At 53.0% G+C, this 20823-nt stretch overlaps 5 protein-coding genes across 5 annotated transcripts; 3 read left to right on the forward strand and 2 right to left on the reverse strand.

Moving 5' to 3' along the window:
* Positions 1 to 131: 131 nt before the first annotated feature.
* rna14 (cleavage polyadenylation factor subunit RNA14) lies at positions 132 to 4125 on the forward strand. The gene is made up of 6 exons (XM_040944924.1): positions 132 to 367; positions 452 to 1398; positions 1456 to 1887; positions 1949 to 2948; positions 3016 to 3702; positions 3771 to 4125. Exons 2-6 carry the CDS (start codon positions 502 to 504, stop codon positions 3785 to 3787), a joined length of 3033 nt encoding a protein of 1010 aa, XP_040800244.1. The 5' UTR covers positions 132 to 367; positions 452 to 501; the 3' UTR covers positions 3788 to 4125.
* A 2466-nt stretch (positions 4126 to 6591) lies between these two features.
* BO72DRAFT_431233 (putative eukaryotic translation initiation factor eIF-2C4) lies at positions 6592 to 9843 on the forward strand (the record flags this gene model as incomplete). The annotated part of the gene is made up of 6 exons (XM_040943127.1): positions 6592 to 6795; positions 6847 to 6959; positions 7010 to 7200; positions 7252 to 7400; positions 7454 to 9293; positions 9347 to 9843. The coding sequence occupies 6 exons, from the start codon at positions 6592 to 6594 to the stop codon at positions 9541 to 9543; spliced, it is 2694 nt and encodes an 897-aa protein (XP_040800245.1). The 3' UTR covers positions 9544 to 9843.
* Positions 9844 to 12134: 2291 nt separating this feature from the next.
* BO72DRAFT_143077 (SAGA histone acetyltransferase complex subunit SPT7) lies at positions 12135 to 15975 on the reverse strand. The gene is made up of 4 exons (XM_040939181.1): positions 14737 to 15975; positions 13528 to 14672; positions 12790 to 13475; positions 12135 to 12733 (listed from the first exon to the last, which is right to left on the reverse strand). The coding sequence occupies exons 1-4, from the start codon at positions 15812 to 15814 to the stop codon at positions 12142 to 12144; spliced, it is 3501 nt and encodes a 1166-aa protein (XP_040800246.1). The 5' UTR covers positions 15815 to 15975; the 3' UTR covers positions 12135 to 12141.
* A 709-nt stretch (positions 15976 to 16684) lies between these two features.
* BO72DRAFT_380490 (VanZ family protein) lies at positions 16685 to 17538 on the forward strand (the record flags this gene model as incomplete). The annotated part of the gene is made up of 2 exons (XM_040941392.1): positions 16685 to 16709; positions 16916 to 17538. The coding sequence occupies 2 exons, from the start codon at positions 16685 to 16687 to the stop codon at positions 17536 to 17538; spliced, it is 648 nt and encodes a 215-aa protein (XP_040800247.1).
* A 1447-nt stretch (positions 17539 to 18985) lies between these two features.
* Positions 18986 to 20431, reverse strand: ptpB (tyrosine protein phosphatase PTP1; the record flags this gene model as incomplete). Its single annotated transcript, XM_040941383.1, has 3 exons — positions 18986 to 19816; positions 19884 to 20149; positions 20263 to 20431. 3 exons carry the CDS (start codon positions 20429 to 20431, stop codon positions 18986 to 18988), a joined length of 1266 nt encoding a protein of 421 aa, XP_040800248.1.
* Between the last annotated feature and the right edge of the window lie 392 nt (positions 20432 to 20823).

Raw genomic sequence — 20823 nt, forward strand, 5'->3', positions numbered from 1 at the left:
GCCGCCGGGCGCGTGTGGGCGACAAGGCGACGCATCTTTCGCGCTCACCGCCTACAGCTCATCACGTGCTATCTATCGCCCAATGCGTGACAGCCCGCAGCTTCTGCCACAAGCTCCAGCCCAGAATCCACCGCAACTGCACCTCATCTCCATCGGTGTGATACCTGTGAGATCCACCAGGAGGGTTTCTTTTATTGTTTTATTGTCCGAACGTTCAGTCGCTTGCAGCTGTTGCTGTTCCTTTTCTTTCTACCTTGGTTCCTTTGAAGCTACAATCTAGAAGACTTGTTCCGATCCTTTGTCTTTTCCAGATTACTCTGGGTTGGCAGTCGGTAGCACCGCCCGCTTGACACACACCCTCTTCTCCGTATGATTCCCTAAGAGTCATCTCGATCTCATTCCCCTCTACCTCAACGTCAGCTCTCCAGTCGCTAACCGCCACTCTTTGCAGGTAGTCCGACTCTTTGACCCTTATCGCGAGCGAGACCACATCCTTTTGTCATGGCTGAAGATGATGCCGAGAACGCCTTTTTCCAGGCTCAGGCAATGAATGCGGACTCTGTGGACTATAAGGCTGTGGAAGAGCATACTGCAGATAGTTCAGATTCAGATGATTATGACCCTTCAAAAACACTGCCAGATCAGTATTCTGTTTCCTCCGCGACAGATTCCAAGCAAACTGAAAATGTTCCTTCCGTTGCTCCTCCTTCCAATTCCACCCCGCCACCAGACCAGACCTCTTCTTCTTCCCTTGCACCCGAAACAGACCCTAGTCAGCAAGCTGGCAATACCTACCCTTCCCAAACACCTTCCCGAGCTGAGTCTCAGGCATCAACATCTGGCCTTGCCACTGGGGCTTCTGTTCCGCCCAAGACCAGGACGATTGGGGGGTTTGTGGTTGAGGATGAGGACGAGGATGATGCGGGTGATGCAGATGATTATGAGCCGCCGGCTGTACTAGGTGTCGAGGACATGAATACTATACCTTCGCAACCCATTTCAGGAAATGCAAATGAAGCTACTTCTACCCCTGATGTATCTTTGAATGAGCCTGCGCAGGAGTCTGCCAGCGTCAAGAATGTCCCTAATAGCTCTTTCCCTGCTGCTTCTAAAAATGATGCGTCTGTGGCTTCGGGCCAGGAGTTGTACAACGCGCGTACTCTACCGTCGGACAGCGCGCAGGAGAGCAATGCAGCTACTCCTCAGCCGGAATCTCCCTCCACGACCAAGGGTCGCCTGCCTCACGATCGCATCGGCATCCTGGAGGACAGGATCAAGGAGGACCCCCGAGGTGATATGTCTGCCTGGCTGGAGTTGATTAACGAACACAGAAGCCGCAATAGGATCGACAATGCACGCGACGTCTATGAACGCTTCTTGAAAGTGTTTCCTTTCTCGGTGAGTATCGCTGGATTCACTCGCCAGCGTGACCCTTGTCGGCTAATTGCCTTCTAGGCCGAACAATGGGTTGCATATGCGAATATGGAAGCGGAGCTCAATGAGCTCTTCCGTTTAGAACAGATCTTCAGCCGGACCCTTTTGACCATTCCCGACGTCCGACTGTGGACCGTATATCTGGACTACGTTCGTCGGCGGAATCCCCTGACTACAGATACCACGGGCCAGGCAAGGAGAATCATCACTGCGGCTTATGATCTAGCCTTTCAACATGTCGGCGTCGATAAGGACGCGGGAGCCATCTACGCCGAGTATGTCCAATTCATTCGCTCGGGCCCCGGAAATGCTGGAGGGTCTGGATGGCAAGATCAACAGAAGATGGACCTGCTCCGCAAGGCCTACCATAAGGCCATCTGCGTCCCCAACCAGGAAACCAGCGCACTCTGGAACCAGTATGATCAATTTGAAAAGTCACTGAATAAGATGACGGTAAGTCTATCAAGCCGGTTTGTGGTTGGGAGATTGTCAGGCTCACATTGAATTTACATAGGGCTTCAAATTCGTACAGGAACAGTCGCCGGCCTTTGTAACCGCTCGTACCGCTTACCATGAGCTGCAGCACATCACGCAGGGACTCCTTCGCACATCACTGCCCAGAATGCCGCCTGTGCCCGGCTCTGATGGCGACGTCGAGTATGCGCAACAGGTGGAGATCTGGAAGAAATGGATTAAATGGGAGAAGGACGATCCACTTGTGCTGAAGGAAGACGACCCCGCGACCTTCAAAGCCCGGGTGATCTATGTCTACAAACAAGCTCTCATGGCTCTCAGATTCTTACCCGAAATGTGGTTCGAAGCAGCCGAATTCTGCTTCCATCATGATTTAGAGAATGAAGGAAATGAGTTCCTGAAGCATGGCATAGACGCGAATCCGGAGAGCTGCTTGCTTGCATTCAAGCGTGCTGACCGGCTGGAAATCACTACCGAGTCGGAACAGGATCCCATCGTGCGCGGTGCCAAAGTCAGAGAACCCTACGACAGACTACTTGATTCGCTCTACGAGCTGATTGCCAAGGCTCGCACCCGCGAAGATCAAGATGTTGCTCGCCTGGAAGAAACATTCGCCAAGATGCAACCCGAGAAGCCGCCGTCGAAGAACGATGATGACGACGACCTGCAGGAGGCAAAGGCGAGGGAGTCTGTCAAGAAATCCCAAATCGAAGCCGTTCGGAACGCACATGCGATCCAGATAGGCATCCTCTCCAAGACTGTTTCGTTCGCCTGGATCGCTCTCATGCGCGCGATGCGCCGCATCCAGGGCAAGGGCAAGCTCAACGAGATGCCGGGATCGAGATCGATCTTCCAAGATGCCCGGAAGCGCGGTCGCATCACGAGTGATGTTTATATAGCGAGTGCTCTCATAGAATATCATTGTTATAAGGATCCTGCCGCTACCAAGATCTTCGAACGAGGTGCCAAGCTTTTCCCGGAGGACGAGAACTTCGCTTTGGAGTACTTGAAGCACCTCATCGACATCAACGATGTCATCAGTAAGTCTTCTTTCCCCCACTGATCTCAGGAACCTTTCAGGAACGATACTGATTTCCGCCGTGCCAGATGCTAGAGCGGTCTTTGAGATGACCGTGAGGAAGTTGGCCTCCAACCCGGAGAATGTGCACAAGACCAAGCCCATCTTTGCCTTCCTTCATGAGTATGAGTCACGGTATGGCGACCTCGTCCAAGTCATCAACCTCGAAACCCGTATGCGTGAATTGTTTCCCGAAGACCCAACATTGGAGCAATTCGCCCATCGGTTCTCGACCCCGGCTTTCGACCCCACAGCCGTGCATCCTATCATTTCACCCTCCCAGACCAGACCCAAGGCGGCGTACGCGGCGGACCAGATGATGTCTCGCCATGGCACTCCCAACTCTCGATTCCCGGATCCGTCTATTACGAATTCACCCAAGCGGCAGTTGGAGGAGTTCGACGACGATATGGGCCGCCCACGCAAGTTCGTTCGGGCAGAGTCTCCGCTAAAGACCACGCAAAGACGCCAGATGGACCAGAAGCGCCCTATGGCCACTCAATCCCAGTTCAGATCCCAGGGGTCACCTGCTCCCCTCCCCCGAGACATTGTCAACCTCCTGAGTATGATTCCTCCGGCTTCTGCGTACAATGCAGGCCGGTTCTCTCCGGAGAAAATGGTCGATCTCATCCGCAGGATCGATATGCCTAGTTCCATCTCGCAAATTCCTTTCCCTCGTGGGCTCGGGGCAGGGCAAGCACCGCAATCCTTCCCTGGTATGTGACTACCCTTCAAAACACCACTGCTTGTGATGAAGAGTGGGCTAATAGCTCTTGGCTTCGAGGTGCCTATCGTTCTTAATCTATGAGTCATATAAACACGTTGTCGTGTAAAATTCTTTTTTTTTCCTGCGCGAATGTGGCCACCATGCACCCGCGCTGTATCATTCGTTCTCATTTTAGGTTGCGACAGCGGCGCGGCTCTGGACTGTACAGTTGTTGGTCGTCTTTTGCATTTGATGAGTGGGCGTTTCAAGCTTGGCGATTCCGTCGGTTGATCTTCATTTTATTGTCTATTTTAATCGCGTCGGGCGGCTTTGTACAGTGTGGCATCGGCCTGGGAAAGGCGAGGCTTGGGTTGTTGCTGCGGGGATCATATCATTCAGTTCTCTGCCTTCTCGCTATATCACTCGATCAATCAACTGTGTTGACCCATATGTTCCATCTGCGCAAAATACCATAGCCCTCGAAGACTTTGGGATGTGGCAGTATTGTGTCCGGGCAATTTCGTCATTTTCGAGCCTGAAAGCGAGCTCGGTCAGCGTTCAACTTTGGCTGAATTGCCGTGCTGAGTTTAACCAACAAGTAGGCTCAGGCATTCGAAGATCAAGTGTCTGCGTAGATCGTCGCATATGTCACTGCTGTTTGCGGCTGCGGTGGAGAATGGAGAAAGATGGTGGCCGTAGTGCACAAGCTTACGGCTCGTATGTCCTTGGAGTCATGTCCATGACCATTGCGTTGCTCGGTCCTAAAATTGCTATAATGGTCTTCCGGGTCCAGTATAAGGCTGTCAGGAATTGAAATGTGTCCTAGCAAATATATGCAGACTTGGGGGGGGGGGGCGAATTGCGGTTACCACTTTGGATTATATCCGCACGAGGTTAAATGTCGGTGTTCTTTACCACCAGGCTGGGATTGATATTCCTATTTCTGGCTTGTCTACAGGATGTATACAGACAACGAGCAAGACTCAGACACCTCATCTGTATCAGCTGTAATCAACATCGATGCTCAGATGGGTAGCATGACGCCCAGTGGCACCTAAGCATCATTTGCCCATCGCTTGCCCATCACTTGCTCCGCAGCACTTCCTCGAGATAGCTTCAGCTGCAACTCATATTACACCCATATCGACTTCTCTGCCGGCTTACAACTATACCAATTAGCAACACCTCATCTCGACCCACCTGTTTTCCCTATATTTCTTTCATGTTGTATCACCATAGGGTCCCCGTCAGTTCCTCGTTTGCTCCTTTCCGGTAGCTAACCTCGTTTGCCCCGGAGAGTACCTAGATATCTGGCACTGCACTCACAACGAACTCCCACATTCTCTCTTATATTTGCCGTACCCACTGGCTTATTTCCTTTTCTACCGTCCATCCCGTGTCCCGTTCTTGTTCTTCCTCTTTGAGTGAGCGCGTCGCGGTCGTGGTTACCATCCCAGCAACACATCGCGTACCACACTCTCACCACACTCTCAATCCCACTCATCTCTGGCCTCACTCCCACCCCCATCTCAATTCTTACCTCTCCACTCATCTCTTCCCTCACATCCCACCTCACCTATACCCTAGATTCATACCTCGGCCCTCTCCACATCCCTCAGTCTCCCTTCCATCCTTCCTCACATCTTTCCTTCCACTCCTCCATCCCACTTTCAATCCGTCAGGATACCCATAGCGACCACATCCATCCCCTCGATTCCCTGCCTGAGACAGCTTCCTCTGCCGGTTGACATCTTTCTCCATACCTGCAAGCAGCAATTGCTCCGCTGCCTGCGTCCTAATTCCTCCTAGTCGATCTTGCTTGACCCTCGCAGTCGAATCCTATCCAGGTATGTGCTTCCGAAAATTCGCTGCTATTGCACCGGGGGGTATTGCATGCAAGCATGGCCGACATCTGCAATGCATGGCTTGTCGCATCCCCGAGTCCTTGATCACTGTGCTGCGTAACAAGCTGGCTGACATGTCGAGTTACAGGAGCAAACGAAAATAGTCCAACATCGGCTCTCCTGCCTAGCAAAATGGCTAGCCATAGCTCTGGTCCGTTGGCGGATCCTGCCCTGGAGAAGCCGAGATTGGTCACAGACATGTGCAGGAACATCGATTTGCCCATGGGAGCATACAATGTTAACCACCTGGTATGTTCATTTCCTGTTAGGTGTTTTCCAGTCAAACGGTTGCTGTCAGTCAAGGCCCTGGGGATAGTAGGGTTGGTGATAGTCGCGACAATGCTGTATTTTCCGAAGACTTTTGTCTGTCCTGTCTGTCGCTCCCTCTGATTTTCGTATTCACTCTGCATAGTCTGGACTTTGCATGACCTAATCGCACTTCCTTCTCCCCGAATCCTGTATTCACCTCCTCTGTTCTGTCTCCATTGAATACCCGGATTATGGCACTCCTTTTATTCTTTCTATGGGGAATGGCCTTGAATCGCTTTGGATCTATACGATTCACTGTGACTCTTGGTCGATGGCCCCATTCATCCTTCTGGAGATTTAGTACATGCTGTCGGCTTCCTATTGAAGACACCTGGTCTTCACTATTCTTGCCAGCAGATCCTTGAATGGTTTTTATTGCTTCACTGAGCGGCAGGCCCTGGTTCTGTTCTGCCTCCAATATTTAAGAGCCCTCTACCCTCTCTCTTTCTCTCGTCTTCTTCTTTCCATCCTCCATCATCCTTTCTTGACCACAACTCTTCAAACATTGAACTTCGTCTTCTACCTTCGTCTTCCATAAGCTACCTACCTTCGTCTTTCTCAAGCTACCAAGACTTCCCCTTGCCTTTGACGTACAGCTACGTCTGCCTATCACACCCTACATTCCCAGCCTTACCTCTCTACCCTACCCCTTCCAATCTCCTATTTGATCTTCACTTCTATTCAACATGGAGAATCTGGAAGCCATCGACAAGCTCCCAGATGGCCTCCGCCATCTGAGAATCCGTACTGATGACGAGATGGAAAAGTACAAAATTCCATGCGAGACCGTTCCTCGCCCGGCCTTCAACACCACGGGAAAGGAGATCGAGGTCACTTTGAACGCCTATCCGATCCTCAAGTTTCCAAGTAGGAAGATTTTCCAGTACGATGTAAGTATAGGCCGCTCAACCACTAGCATGTCATACTCACAGTCTACCTAGGTCCAAATCGGCAACGGCGCTGAGAAAAATGCCGTGATCAAAAAGGTCTGGGATTCCAGTGCTAGGAAGGCTGCCCTCAGGGGCATCATTTTCGATGGCCAGAAACTGGCTTGGTATGTCTCGCCCTGCGTCCTCGTGTGCCGCCTGACTGAGATAATATTAGGACTTTGAATGATTACAAGGATGGCGTGAACATCATGGTCGATTTGGACGCCGAGCAGGGCCGTCCCAAGGGTGCTAAGGCCAATGTTTTCCGTCTGCTTGTACGACCCACCAAAGCTGTCGATCTTTCGGCCTTGAACCTTTGGCTCCAGGGACGCACCGATATGTCGGAGAATGTCCTGCAAGCCTTGAGTAAGTAGCCTCTTTGGCTGGAGCACGATCAAGAGCTAACGAACGTCACAGACTTCCTTGATCACGTCCTCCGCGAACATCCATCTACCAAGTACGTGGCAATCAAACGCTCGTTCTTCGACCCTGAAGGCGCCTGCCAGGATTTGGGCCAATGTGTCTACGCCTTCAAGGGTGTGTATCAGGCTATTCGTCCTGCTTTGGTGAGCGCACCCAGTCTCCCCTTTACCGCTTTGCTTACTTATACTTCTTGCAGGGCCGTGGACTTATCGTGAACATCGACGTCTCCAACACTTGTTTCTGGTCTCGCTGTGGTGTGATGCAGTTGGCAATTGCCATACTGGATGCCAGAGATATTCAAGAGGTTGTGCACAAATGTGCGCCTATTTCAGATAAGCATGGCGGTACGACCGAGTCTCCACATTTCTTTGAGGTTCATCGCAAGGTGAGAAAGCTTGTAGTGCAAGCCCACTACAGAGGTTGTCCCTGCACTGGCGTCAACTTCACCATCAAGGGCCTGGTCAACGGCAATGCCCGCCAGTACATGCTTGACATTAAGGACAAGGCCACCGGAAAGGTCGAGCGCATGAGTGTCGAGCAGTACTTCAAGAAGAGGTACAACATTTTCCTCGATTACCTTGAGCTGCCAATGGTGGAAATGACCAAGAAAGGTGTTGTTTACCCCATGGAGCTCCTCACAATTCATGGCTTTACCCGCTATCCTTGGAAGTTAAACGAATATCAGACCTCCGCGATGATCAGGTATTGTGCTTCTCGCCCAGCTGAGAGGCTCAACTCGATTCTGGGTAACAAAAAGATGATGGACCACTCCAACGACCCTGTCCTTCGTGCTTTCGGACTCCAGGTCGATAACAACATGATCCGGGGCAAAGCTCGTCTTCTCCCAAGCCCCGACATTCAGTTCGGTGGTAACCAACGCCACAACCCTGGAACAAACGGCCGCTGGGACCTTCGTGGCAAGAAATTCTACCAGCCAAACCGACGCGCCCTCGAGGCCTGGGGTGTGGGATATTTTGTGGGCAAGCGTGGTGCTGCCAACAAAGCTCAGGTTGAAGCCTTCTGTGACGGTCTCATGAAGGCCTATGCGGGACATGGCGGACAAGTGGCGCGGCGGCCAGTCGTTGTCGAACTCAAGGAAGATATTGGCGAAGCGATCAAAAAGCTCTATGACACGGTCATGGCCAAGTGCGGCAAGCAGATTCCTCAGCTTCTTATGGTTGTTGTCCCCAACAAGGACTCCTTTGCTTATCACCGGATCAAGAAGTCATGCGACTGTCGCTTTGGTGTTCCTTCCCAGTGTGTGCTTGCGTCCCACGTCATGAAGGGGAACCCACAGTACTATTCCAACGTCCTGATGAAGGTCAATGCCAAACTTGGTGGCACCACAGCACGTGTGGTCTCTAAGACTCCGGGTGCAACTCTCCGACCCAACTCCATGATTATCGGAGCAGATGTCACGCACTCCCCAACGGGCGTTTGGTCCCCCTCTATGGCCGCTGTCTCTGTTTGCATGGACAACTTCGGTGGTCGTTACTTCGGTGCTTGCGAGGCTAATGGAGATCGTATTGAGATTATCAACCGTGCCAATCTTGAGATCATGCTTACTCCTCTGATCCGTGAATGGATGTCTACCGTTGGACAGGGGCGTGCCCCCGAGCATGTCTATTACCTCCGCGACGGCGTCTCGACCGGCCAGTTTGAACAGGTCCTTAAATCGGAGGTGTTCGATATGAAGGCCATCTTTATGAAGCTTACCCAGGATAGATGGGCCGGTAAGTTCACTGTTGTTGTTGCGAACAAACGGCACCATCTGCGGGCTTTCCCCAGACCCGGTGACCGCAATGCTGCGGATAAGAACGGCAACCCACTGCCCGGTACTTTGATTGAAAAGGATGTGACTAGTCCTCATGACTGGGACTTCCTGCTCTACTCGCATATTGCGCTTCAGGGTACCTCTCGTCCTGTGCATTACCATGTGATCTTGGACCAGATTGGGCATAAGTCTCATGAACTCGAGAATTTGATTTACGACCACTGTTATCAGTACATGCGGTCTACTACATCGGTTTCACTGCGTATGTTGACTACCCCTTGTCATTTTCACTGCTATTGACACTAACGTTTCTAGATCCGGCGGTTTATTATGCGCATTTGATCGCAGCTCGTGCGAAGAACCACGAGGATGTGTCTTCGAGTTCGGGCCCGCAGAGTGGACCAACAGTCAAACTTACCAACCCGAAGCCTGAGAAGCGTCCTGCCGATCCCAGACTGCTTCCCATGGTTGGCAATTCAAACAGACTTCCTTTTACCATGTGGTACATTTGAGTCTGCGATGCAATTGGGGATGATTTGACACGGTGCGGTGAGATGGTTTTTAATGGCATTGAGGGCGAAGAGTTGGAGAGTCGGAAGAGTGGGGTTTCCCTTGCAGTTTTTACCCAGTCAAACATGACTTGGATGATCTCTTTACTATCTTGTATTTATGTGATAGCGACTCGGTTTGCAGCTTGGTTTTCAGGTCGGCAAGTTGCCTAGTTGATTGGAACTGACCGGTCCTTCGGGACTAGACGGATCTGAACGACAGGGCCAGCTGACTAGAGACGTAGCTGCATCCACGGTTTAGCTATCATAATTGCTTAATCGAACAATCAAGTTTTTCAAGCCCATTGAGTTTGATCGTAGGTTTGAGAGCAGGATCTGACCATTGTTGGGCTCATGGAATGGCCGACATCTTCAGGGGCTGGGATGCCGGCAGGGAGGTTACACAACCTCATTCCGAACAAACGATCTCGCTTACGGAGCCATAGTCATAAGATGACAATCCTGGAGATGGAGATCCATCGTAGCTCGGCTGCAGGCTCCAGTGCCGGTCCAGGTAAACAAGACTGCTAATGCCTACCAACAGTCGGAGATGACAACCCCCAGGGAATCATCCCGGAATCGGCTCGCAACAAACGCTCAACGGCCGCCCGATGATCTGTCTAGACCACCTGCACGCAGGCAGATGCGGAATAGGGTAGCAACTAGAGGAAAAGAATAAAAATGGAGAAAGGAGGAGGAATAGAGAGGGCAAACCCCAATTCCAACCCCATGCTGTTCGTTCTTGCCGAATCCGCAGGCTTCTCAGCCTACCTATCTCCCCGACAGGGTCGACCGTCACTTCCCCACTACCATCATGATGTAGTTCCAGAAACATAGAAGAAGGGGCCAGTTTGATAGTTTCTGGTCCCAAGAAGCCCACAAAGTGCAGCAGTGCAGTGCAGTCACTGTACTGTACCGTCCAGTTCGCAAATGATAACTTACCGGAAAAGTCGGGGCCGACGAAGCAAGATTTCGATCTAGGGACTCGGGAGCAAACGTGTTGTCCTTTTTTTTCGGGGGGGAGATTGTCTCTCTCTGCGGAATTGTGAGGGAGGGAAAGGATCTTTTCGTGTTAGTTCCTTGAGTTGTTATATTTTTTGGGGGGGGGGGCTATTGTCTTAAGTCAAGGTGATTTTGGGGATGGGATTTCAGCCCGCTGTTCGCTGTCCGCTGCATCGGCGATGGGTATGGGTATGGGTATGGGTATGGGATTTAAGTTCTTAGGGGAGAGAGATGGATGACCGACCCCCTCCCCCCAGCAAGCGCCAGAGACTCGACTCGGGTTTAGCATACCGGTAGACTAAGGTGAAATCTTCTGGTTTGTGCGTGGGGCGTGTTTGGAGAGGATGATGCGTGTACCCGGTTGTCTCTCATATATCCGGTCACTGATGGACATGGACGGGTGATGGGGATGGGGATGGGGAAGGGGATGGATGAGGAGGTCTGGTAAGGAAGCGAGGCGCGAGCGAGAAGCGTGAGCGTGAGCCAAGTCTATACCTCTCTCTCTCCCTCTCTCTTCTCGAGATCTCTAAAAAACCAGTGTTATGATCCTCCACCGCCGAGGGGCGAGGAAAGAGTCCAGTCCAGGATACCGACGGAAGGGGCCAGCGATTGTCTTGAAGATACGAGGGCGCAAAACCGCAGCAAGTGTATCAATTGGTGCTGTCCAGCGCATTCGATGGGTCGTTCGTTTGCAGCGACAGGAATCCTTTCCGACACACGCACACACACTCTCTCTCTCTCTTGTCTTAGGTGATTGTGAGGGAGTGGGCTGGTAGTTTTGTTTGGATTGGACACGGTGAGTGGTTTTTGTTCTTGTTTGTGTCTTTGTCTTAGAAATCTCCCTCTGTGAACATCCTCCTCGACAGAAGAACCGACGGGATGAGTTAGGGCTGTGCCACCCTTTCGGAATACTGCTGCTGCTGCGCCCATCGGAGAATTGGTGTAACCCACTCCCACGACAAGAAAAAAAAAAAAAGTACAGGTGACAGGGATCCAGGTTTGATTTATTATTTTGATCTGATCTATCGACTGTGGTTTGCCTGAAACATGTCCGGCGGGTGGAGGACCCGGAGTCAAATCTCATACCAAAGAGATCCTGGTTTGCACAAGTCTCGTTCCTTGAAAGATATGTGGATACACTTTTTAGATTTGTTGATCCCTCCATTGCCCTTCGCTGCACTCATACACTCCGGTATTCTGGAGTAAAGAAATAGAAAACACGCGCCTATCGCACACTGAGCACAACCGAGGATCACAAAAAGGACGGGGAAGCAGAGAAAGAAAAAGAAAGAGGCTGGTCAGGGTGATGCTGTCAGATGTTAAGGTGGCAAAAATATACTCAAAAAGAAGACAAATCACGAAGGGAAAAAGGGTTCACCATGCCAGGTATGATAGTAAGAGGTAGGGAGAAAGGGACGAGAAGTAAAAATGGCAAACGCTACAGTTACAGGAATCTCCAAAACCGACCTTGTGCCCACCCGCCAATCACCCGAGCCCAGAAAAAAAGGTTGAACGTGAGACCACTCAAAAAGGGTCTTATACCATGATCATCATAACATTTCATGACGCATCAACAGCCACCGTTCCGTTCGTCAGTGGTGCAGCATTGTCAACGCTTTCCGCACCGACACCATCAGGCCCGGTATCCATGTCCCCTTTGCCACTAAGGTCAGGAGTGGCATCCACAGAAGGCTCATCAGCGGGATTGGGCTTGACAGCGGTGGTGGCTGAAGCTTTCGTGCCATCCACACCCGGCAATGCCTCCTCTCCTTCAGCAACAGATTCAGAAGCGCCGATGCTGGCCCCACTGTTTTTCTTGACTTTCTTCTTACTGGGTTCCGACATTCCGAGCTTGGAGGCGGGTTGTTGGCTTGCAGCAGATGGGGGAAGAGGTCGCTTCTGCGGGCTGGTGGTGAGACCTGAAGCTGCTGCAGGTGGCTGAATTTTGCCGGATGCAGGAAGACGAGGTCGGGCGGCCGTAGGTCGTTGTTTCGGGGGAAGCTCAAGATCTTCGACTAAAGACTCGCTGTTACTGGTCTTCAACTTGGCACCAAGGAACCCTTGTACCAGACCAATTTGCGAAGACAATGTCTCAGATGTGATGCGAGGGTAAGCGGGAGGCGGGGGAAAGAGCGTGACAGCTTGTGCAGCACTGATGACAATGTCAGCATGAGTGTCTCAGTCTGGGAGGAGTGAGAAAAAACGCACCTTGTGTTCTGCGCCTGGGCAGCATTGTACATCCTATTCTGCAGAAGATGAAGCGGAACACTGAGGGTAGCCAGCCCAAACTCTCTGTCCAGCCCCAACTCCTTGAATCCGAAGAAGTCTTCATCAATATCTTCGGCGAAGTCACCGCCAATGAACTGCTCGCTTCCGTCTTGGAAGGCACTGGAGCCATCTTCGCCGCCATCCGCAAGGGCAGGTCGCAGAAGCTCGGATAGCAACGACCGAAGACGGTCATGGGCAGTTGAAAGCTTGGTCCCGAGACGTTCGACGTCGTCCTTGATGTATGACTCCAGGCTTTCCACGTCGACACCAACAGAGGAGAGCGTATGGAGGACCATTTCCGGTTCCGTATACGCTCGTTTCCATTGCGGCGCTGTGTTCGGTTCTGGAGTTTCAGTCGCCGGAAGCTTCGGTGTTTCCATGTATGACTTCAAAGTCTCTCCTATTTTTTGGAAAAAGTCCGAGGCGATGTCGGTAACTGCGTCTAGAGCTGACGGTTGATACTCTTCGAAACCAGTGTGATAGAATATCTTCGCTACTGAGCGCTGCAGAGCTGCTTTGCACACCCACGGAGAAATGACCGGGCCCCCGTCGTTCATCACATGTGCGGGAACATCGTGTTCAACAAACGGTTCAGGCTGATACTTCTGGAACTGGTTTTGGTACATCTGCGGCGCATCAGAACCCGTGATCTTCAGTAAAGTCTTAAGGGTTACTTACCTGAGATTGCAGCTGCATTTGCTTAACAATGCCGATCTTCGAGCAGACCTTCCGTGTCTCCTGCATTTGACGCATGTTCGCATCCATCTTGCGGGAAAGTTTGCTGTCCGGTTGAGTGAACGACCCGGACGGCAGCACGCGCAAGAATTCTTCAGAGGCATCCACAATGTTACCATCGGAGTCCTCCTTCCATGACAAATGCGGAGGCAGGTCAGGGACGCCCGACATTACGTCGTAATAATCAGGAATAACCCGATCCTCGTCCACCTCGATTCCTTCGGCTAGGGTCTCACCCGCTGCGCCAGGGTCCAGACCCTGCGCGCTAGACTCGCGGGCTTTGTCGCCCTCTGCATTGATTTGCATTTGGTTTCTCAGCCACCGTCTCATACCAGCCTTGGTCCTAAGCAGGGCCGGCTCCTCAGAGTTGAGTTTGTCTCCCTTGAACAGGCGATGTCGCTCCGCGGCAATGACAGCACGATCCTTTTTCGTGACCTGTTTCCAGACTTTATACTCGGGGTCCTCCGACTCCACGCCAGACGCTGGTAAGGCAGTCAGGGTATTGTTGTTCGAAGGTATTAACCCATCAATCTCCATAGCGTCACCCTGGCTTCCTTGGACACCGGCGCCAACACCAGCAGGATCCGATGGGGTTTGCGTTCCCCCGGGAGGTGGCGTGGGAAAGCCATTCTGGGTGCCTTCCATCACGGTGTCTGAATCCGACCGTACAGGCGCGGGTGGTTGAGAGGCTTGACCCGCAGGAGGTTCCGATCCGCTGGGGGTATTCCGCACAGGAGCAGCTCCCTTCTTCGATGACTTGCCAGGCGCCTTCCTTCCGCGGGACGACATGATGGGCTCATCGTCGCTCTCGTCTGCGCCATCCATCTCGGCGAGCTGGAGCCTCCGCTCTTCTGCTTCCACCTCAGCCCGATCTCTAATGACAATCTCCGGGATAAGGGGAACGAGCTTCTCAGTTTCTTTCTTCATATACAATGCATGTTTACGCAAGAAGTGCTCGGGGTTAGTGTTGTACTTGAAACAATTGGACCATATTAGGTTGATATCGTCAACGAATTCTTGCTTCGACTTATACTGCAGAGCTTTGAGCTTCTTAGTCATAGTGCCAAGGTCCATGGGGTGCTTGATAACTGAAATAGGGGTTAGCATATTGAAGAGCGACGATCCGTTCGCAAGACAGCAGAGAGTTCTTACTCGTGTAGTAGTCAGGCGCATCGCGCTTGTTGACGCGGGTCAAAAACGCCGTCGAGTGTTCTGTCATGGCCTTGAGTTCACTGAGGACCTTCTCGGCGGCCTCATAGAGCTCCTCTTGACCGATCTTGTCCTCACTGGCCCACTTGCTTCGGTTCTTCCGAACTTCGCTCATCAGACTGCGCAGCTCTGCATCCGAAGCTTGCACCATGGTGCGCTTCATGTCAATGCGCGCGATCAGGTTCTTGAGGGTCAGGCTCGAGGCGCCCAGGTTGGCGCTACTCAGCGAGCCGTACCCATTGGAGTTGGAATTGGGATTGTTGCCTGCGTTGGCCTGGCCCGACATCTCCGCCTCGACTTGGCGCTCCGACTCTTCCAATCGCTGCTGGTCCAGCATGGCATCTCTATCATTTTCTAGGGTATAAAAGAGGGTGTGGAAGCTCCGTTTGGCGGCCTCCTCGGTAGCCTTTTTATCTTGTTCTAGCTTTTTGCGGATGTCCTCCAGGGTTTCTTTCTTAGTTTCCTTTTGCGCTTCGATGACGACCGACACGGAGCCACTGGAGGGCCGACTGGGCGACGGGAGACCGCTCGGGTCGTGAGATGTGCCGAGTGACTTGGGCTTAGGAGGGGTTGGAGCCTCATCATCGTCGTCGTCGTCGTCGTAGTCGTCGTAGTCGTCATCGTCGAGTTTCCTCGCGGGTTTCTTAGCGGGTGCGGGAGGCGGAGCCGACTCGTCGGCGCGTTGGCTCTTAGTCTGGGTCTCCTCCGCATCGGCGACCGCGCTGCGGGCGGCCTCCTCGGCAGATTTCTGGTTGGCGAAGAGATCGTTGATTTGCGCCTCGCTGCGCTTGTACAAGTCCCGGAACATGGCGATACGTGGGTCATCGTCGGCTGCCAGATCAGCATCGGATATCAAAGTTCCCGCGTGCAGGCCGTCGGCATCGGCCGAGGCGCGCAACTGGGGAGTGCGAGCGCCGGAAAAAGATCTGGAATAGCCATTGGCCGACCGCGCATCATGAAGGTCGTCGGGAGGGCGCAGATGGCCCGGGGGGAGCCAGGCGTGGTGGTGTCCGAGCGACATGCTCGCTCCAAAACCCCGATTTTTGGGGCGCGGGCGAGGGAGGGGGCTGCTGCTCGTTTCTCCACGGCTGGGCTGGGGGGGGATATCAAGTCCGGAGAGGGAAGAACGGGGCGGGGAGACCGGCGGAAAACGACATAGAGATTCAGGAACGAGCGCGAAGAAGCGAAGGACGATGAAATAAGAGCCAAAAGTGATGGCAGGGCAGCGAAATTTGATGGAAGAAAGCAAAGGGCGCCTGCCGTACAGTTACGAGGTTCTCTGCGCGAACGGGATGAGGTGAGGTTCCAGCAGCCGTGAAAGGCGGAACGGCGGCCGCCGCAGGTTTAGACCAACCGCGCAGTTCTGATACTAAGCCCGAGCTGTTCCCGGGAGGGATAGTGATAGTTATACTCAACAGATAAATGAGTCCAAACACAAAGAGGGAATGTCAACAGGTAGGGTAGATGTATAAGGGTGTGTTCTGGATCATTGATTGTCTGTGGTGCTATTTGGATTGGGAGAAAAGAAGTGTTGAAGCAAGCAAGCAAGCAATAGGTGAAGATGGATGGGAAGTAACAGAGGTAACAGAAGTAACAGAAGTAACAGAAGTAACAGAAGTAACAGAAGTAACAGTGCTAGAAAGCAACGGGATTGGATGCCTGACGGCCTGATCTTACCTTACCGTATGGTCACAGTCACAGATTACAGCAAGCAAGCCAGCACATGACGTTCTCGGAACTACATCACCAGTTCGGTAGTTAGAGCGAACTTCAAGTTATCTATCAATCACCAACATCGCCAGACCTTCGACCTCTGTGCTTCCTCCCAGCCAGCTCTGGGCCGCTGTCCACCAATTTCTGATTGTTTCTTAACTTCCTCCTTCTCCTCATCATGCGAATCCGCTATCCTTTTGCGGGTGAGTATTTGCTCTCTTCCCCATTCGATCTTCTTATCGATTGCTCTCTCCCACCTCCCATTCCGGGCAAACACACAGACAAGATGAATTTCCCAAGCTACCTCTATCCACCACACACAAAGTTATCCGGAGATAGCTTTGAACTACAGCATCTTCTTCTCCACTCCATACATCTCAACCATGCTAATCAATCCCACCCAAAACAGGCGCCTTTGTCTTCCTCCTCATCCTGGCCGCCTACATCGGCCTCCTCCCCCACAGCGACTCGTCCAGCATACCGTCCCAGCTGCAACCCAATGACAAATTCCTGCATGTCGTGACCTTCTTCCTCCTGTCGCTCGTCTTCTACTGGATTCCGGACACCTCGCGCCGCCGCACCCTACACCTAACCCTCGTCGTGTGCACCCTCATCCTGGGCATCGGCTCCGAGATCGTCCAGGGCCTGCTCCCCAACGGCCGCACCTTCGACCCCTTCGACCTCCTCGCCAACATCGTCGGCAGCCTGGGCGCCGTCGGCCTGTGCAGCTGGTACCATCGCCGCATGCTCGACCGGCGCCGCAAGGCCCGCTTCGGCAGCCTGGGCGGCGGCGACGGCGCCGACGACGACGTAGAGCTGGGGCTTGCCGGCAGCGGCGGCCACCACCTCGATGACGGCCATGACGGCCTCGGCCCGCAGGAGACCGGCGTCCTGAACCTGGAGCAGGAGGTGGACAACTGGGACGAGAACGCCGTGGACAATTGGGACACGGAAGATGGGCCGGACGAGCTAGGCGGGACCGCCGGGACTTCGCCGGGGGAGGCCGGGGATGGGAAGAAGCGGAGTGATTGATTTTTTTCTTGATCGCTGGAAATCGATTGATTGGGATGGGTCGGTTGGGTTGGTGGTCGATTGGCTGAAATGATTGACCATACAATTGTGTGATATCTCTTCCTTTCATTAACTTTACCAATCGATCGATCAGTCTCCCCCAACCATCTCCTCCCAATCCAAATCCAAACCTCGTGCCGGTAGGGTCTGCAACCTGCAACTGGAACCTTCACCCAGGTACTAGGCAGACAGACCACACCCGCCCTCATAGAAACGACGTACATGACGATCGACCTCCAACCCCCCTCTGCCAGGTGCTCTATCTCCACGCCCTCAACCCCATCACATCTACCCAGCTATCATGAGCATTCCGAACCTCTCAAAACCCAAAATCTCACCCTCACTCTACCGCGGCGGCCATATCCGCACCCCATATTTGTCATATAGTATATACAACTATCACCCATGGGCCTTCATCCTCATGAGCAAGAACAGGCACAAGAACATTAACAACCACGCCACAAAGCACATAATGACCATCATCCATCGAGCTTTATCTATCTATCTTTGCTTTCCCCCCCCCCCCCCCCCCCCCTAGCGGCTCATCTACCTCGCCCGTGATCCTGGCAAACATGCACTGTACCAAATGGCCTTCTAACCGAACCGGGAGTTTTGTTCCCACCGTTGGAAGGAGGTAGACCTTCCCGCTAAGGAGGGGGGGTTTGCATCGAGAATGGTGGGCGAGAAAATGCCTGCTTGATCAAATAGGCGGGTCTTGTGTATTAGGTACTGATTTTCTCTGGAGCGCTTTTCACCCTCCCTCTTTCTTTGCGGGTTCGGGTTCGGGTTCGATTGTCTTCGGCGGCTGGATTGAGCGAGGGGAAACCTGGTTTATTGTTTACAGATATACTTACGGGGAGGGTATCCAGTTTTGATGGTTCTGTGGGTATCGTATTCATGGGGCATGCAGAAAAGAGATCAGTGTGGTGGTTTCGGGCCATATCCTGTAGATTCGTGAATTGGAGTATCAGGAAGGTAGGTAAGTAGATCTATCTGGCAGTGAAGCATAGGAGGCAGATTGGGAATAAGGTCGAACATGCAGCACGGTTCACAATTCTAGTAGGTATGTAGGAAAGATGAGGGAGAGAGAAAAGAGCCGGAGTTGTGGAGACTCCGAAGTCACACAGCCGTCGATATAATATCTCCACTCCCGGTCATGAACGGCGACATGGCCTGGACAGCACATCAGATAACAACATGGAGGGGCAAGGAGTATAACAGAGGATGCCAAAGAACAATTCATAAGATATTCATCGTGACTATAAATATAGAACAGAAGGTGGAGACGAAGACAACTGCAACAAGCGTCGCGGTGGACGGAGTGAACAAATATAAGGATTAGAGTAGAATAAAAATATGTACTGGAGAAGATTATAGGTGAAGATTATTGTGGCCGCGAGGGGGGCGCTCATTCATTATCAGACACCTCCGGTGTCCCCGACCAGCTACGCGTCGGTGTGGACGGCTCCAACTCCGGTTTGGAGGAAACGTGGTAGTTGGCGAGGTAATTGGCCTCGTTGGACAACTTGGCCATCTTGGTGGACCGTTCGTCCGACTTGCGCCCGGTAACCTTGCCCAATTTCAGATCGGTCTGCTCGCGCAGGACCTCGTATATAAACTGCAGCTGCATCTCATTGTAGACCATCATCATCCGCTGCTCGCGCATCTGATTGACCGTCTCAAAGACGGGGTCGACCTCCGGGCCGACGGCCTCCAGCAGCTGGCCCGATTCGAGTTCCTGCAGCAGGTGGTCGAGCGCGATGAAGGTGCCGGTGCGGCCCACGCCGGCGCTGCAGTGCACGATGCGTGGATTGTCCGGCGCGCTCTTCGAGTCGGACAGCTTGATCAGCTGCAAAAGCGCATCCCGATCTTCGCCTTCGGGTTTGGAGTAATCGGCCCATCCAGCAAATAAGAAGTGCCACACGGTCTTGGTCTCGCCGCCGAAGGTGAGCTGAAGCTTTCGGATTTCAGACCGCGACGCGGGATCCCACGAGGTCTCCAAAAGTGTGACTTCCCCCAAGAGCTCGCCGTTGCTGTGCTGATCGTCGTCGCTTGCGTACTGATCGGACTCGACTTGCCGCAGAGGCATGGAAGGGCTGTCGCTGTTGAGGGGGAAATACTGCGAGCACTTCTCGCGCCCGGACTCGAAGGTCTGCGTGAGCATGACGACTACTCCGACATCCTTGCTCTCATGAAACACCATCTGCCAGAAATGGGCCACATGGCCAAGCTTCGGGCCCTATTTATCCATGATAACAGATTAGTAGAGCACGCAGATATGTCCCGTTCGTATGTGCCCCGCTTACCTGGGTCGCAATATACCTCCTTGCCTGCTGCGACAGTGAACCTTGAAGAACGATCGGCGACGCGTTGATGAAGTCGCATTCACCTTCCGGGACGCGCAGGTGAATGCGAGAGTTGGCCCATGCCTGGACGTTCATATATCGGTTCCTTGCTCTAACTTCCGGATCTGCCTCTAGCGCCCATCGATGTGAGGGGTCGTTGGCCTGTGTGCCCTCCAGAAGCCGCGTCCGTTGCATCCATTCAAGTTCTTCGAATTTGTTATGAATTTCTGCGATCCCAGAAAGAAAGTATTAGTCGAAGAACCAGCGCATGAGATGGAGAGTAAAGACAGCAAGCAGCAAGCGCTCGGGGAAAGGGTAGAGAAAGCGGGCGCAAACGAACCTACGACCGACTGACAGAGGAACGGCGGCACGGAATCATGATCGCCAACGTCCAACGCTGGGGCGTCATCGGAGCCGTATGCGATCTCCAAACCTGCCTCGGTGTCCTCGGGGAGAGCGCGCTTAGTAGACTGGACGCTCGTGTCGATTTTAATGGAGGGATGCGCCATCTTGGCCGCAGCGATCCTCTGGAAGGCCCGAACCTTGCCCAGGACGCCGCGCGCCTTTTTGGAGACCCGCTTTCTGGTGGCTGCGAGTGTACGAGGACCGTTGCGGAGACTGGCAGTGCTATGGGGAGAAGGAGAACGGGAGGTTGGGGCAGTGGTGGTGGTAGGGTTGACAGTGGCCTCGAAGTCGTTGGGGGCGGCGGCGGCGGCGTGTGGCAGCAGCAGGGATGATGAGGGGGATATCTGAAGCGTTGACAGATCGGGACAGCTGTGGAAGCTGCCCCTCGACACGGCAATGTGCTTGGCCAGATTTCTCGATCTCACGGGGACAAGGCGCGCACGAATCGTAACGTTAGCCAGGCTGACTCGTCCGACGGACTAATCGTTTTTGTTTT

Source organism: Aspergillus fijiensis, assembly GCF_003184825.1.
Source record: "Aspergillus fijiensis CBS 313.89 unplaced genomic scaffold BO72scaffold_30, whole genome shotgun sequence".
NCBI lineage: Eukaryota > Fungi > Ascomycota > Eurotiomycetes > Eurotiales > Aspergillaceae > Aspergillus > Aspergillus fijiensis.

Coding starts and splice junctions, on each gene's coding strand:
- rna14 (XM_040944924.1), top strand. CDS start 502: ATGGCTGAAGATGATGCCGAGAACGCCTTTTTCCAGGCTCAGGCAATG. Junction 1,399..1,455: donor TGAAAGTGTTTCCTTTCTCG/GTGAGTATCGCT, acceptor ATTGCCTTCTAG/GCCGAACAATGGGTTGCATA. Junction 2,949..3,015: donor CGACATCAACGATGTCATCA/GTAAGTCTTCTT, acceptor CCGCCGTGCCAG/ATGCTAGAGCGGTCTTTGAG.
- BO72DRAFT_143077 (XM_040939181.1), bottom strand. CDS start 15,814: ATGTCGCTCGGACACCACCACGCCTGGCTCCCCCCGGGCCATCTGCGC. Junction 14,673..14,736: donor TGCGCCTGACTACTACACGA/GTAAGAACTCTC, acceptor CCCCTATTTCAG/TTATCAAGCACCCCATGGAC. Junction 12,734..12,789: donor GCCCAGGCGCAGAACACAAG/GTGCGTTTTTTC, acceptor CATTGTCATCAG/TGCTGCACAAGCTGTCACGC.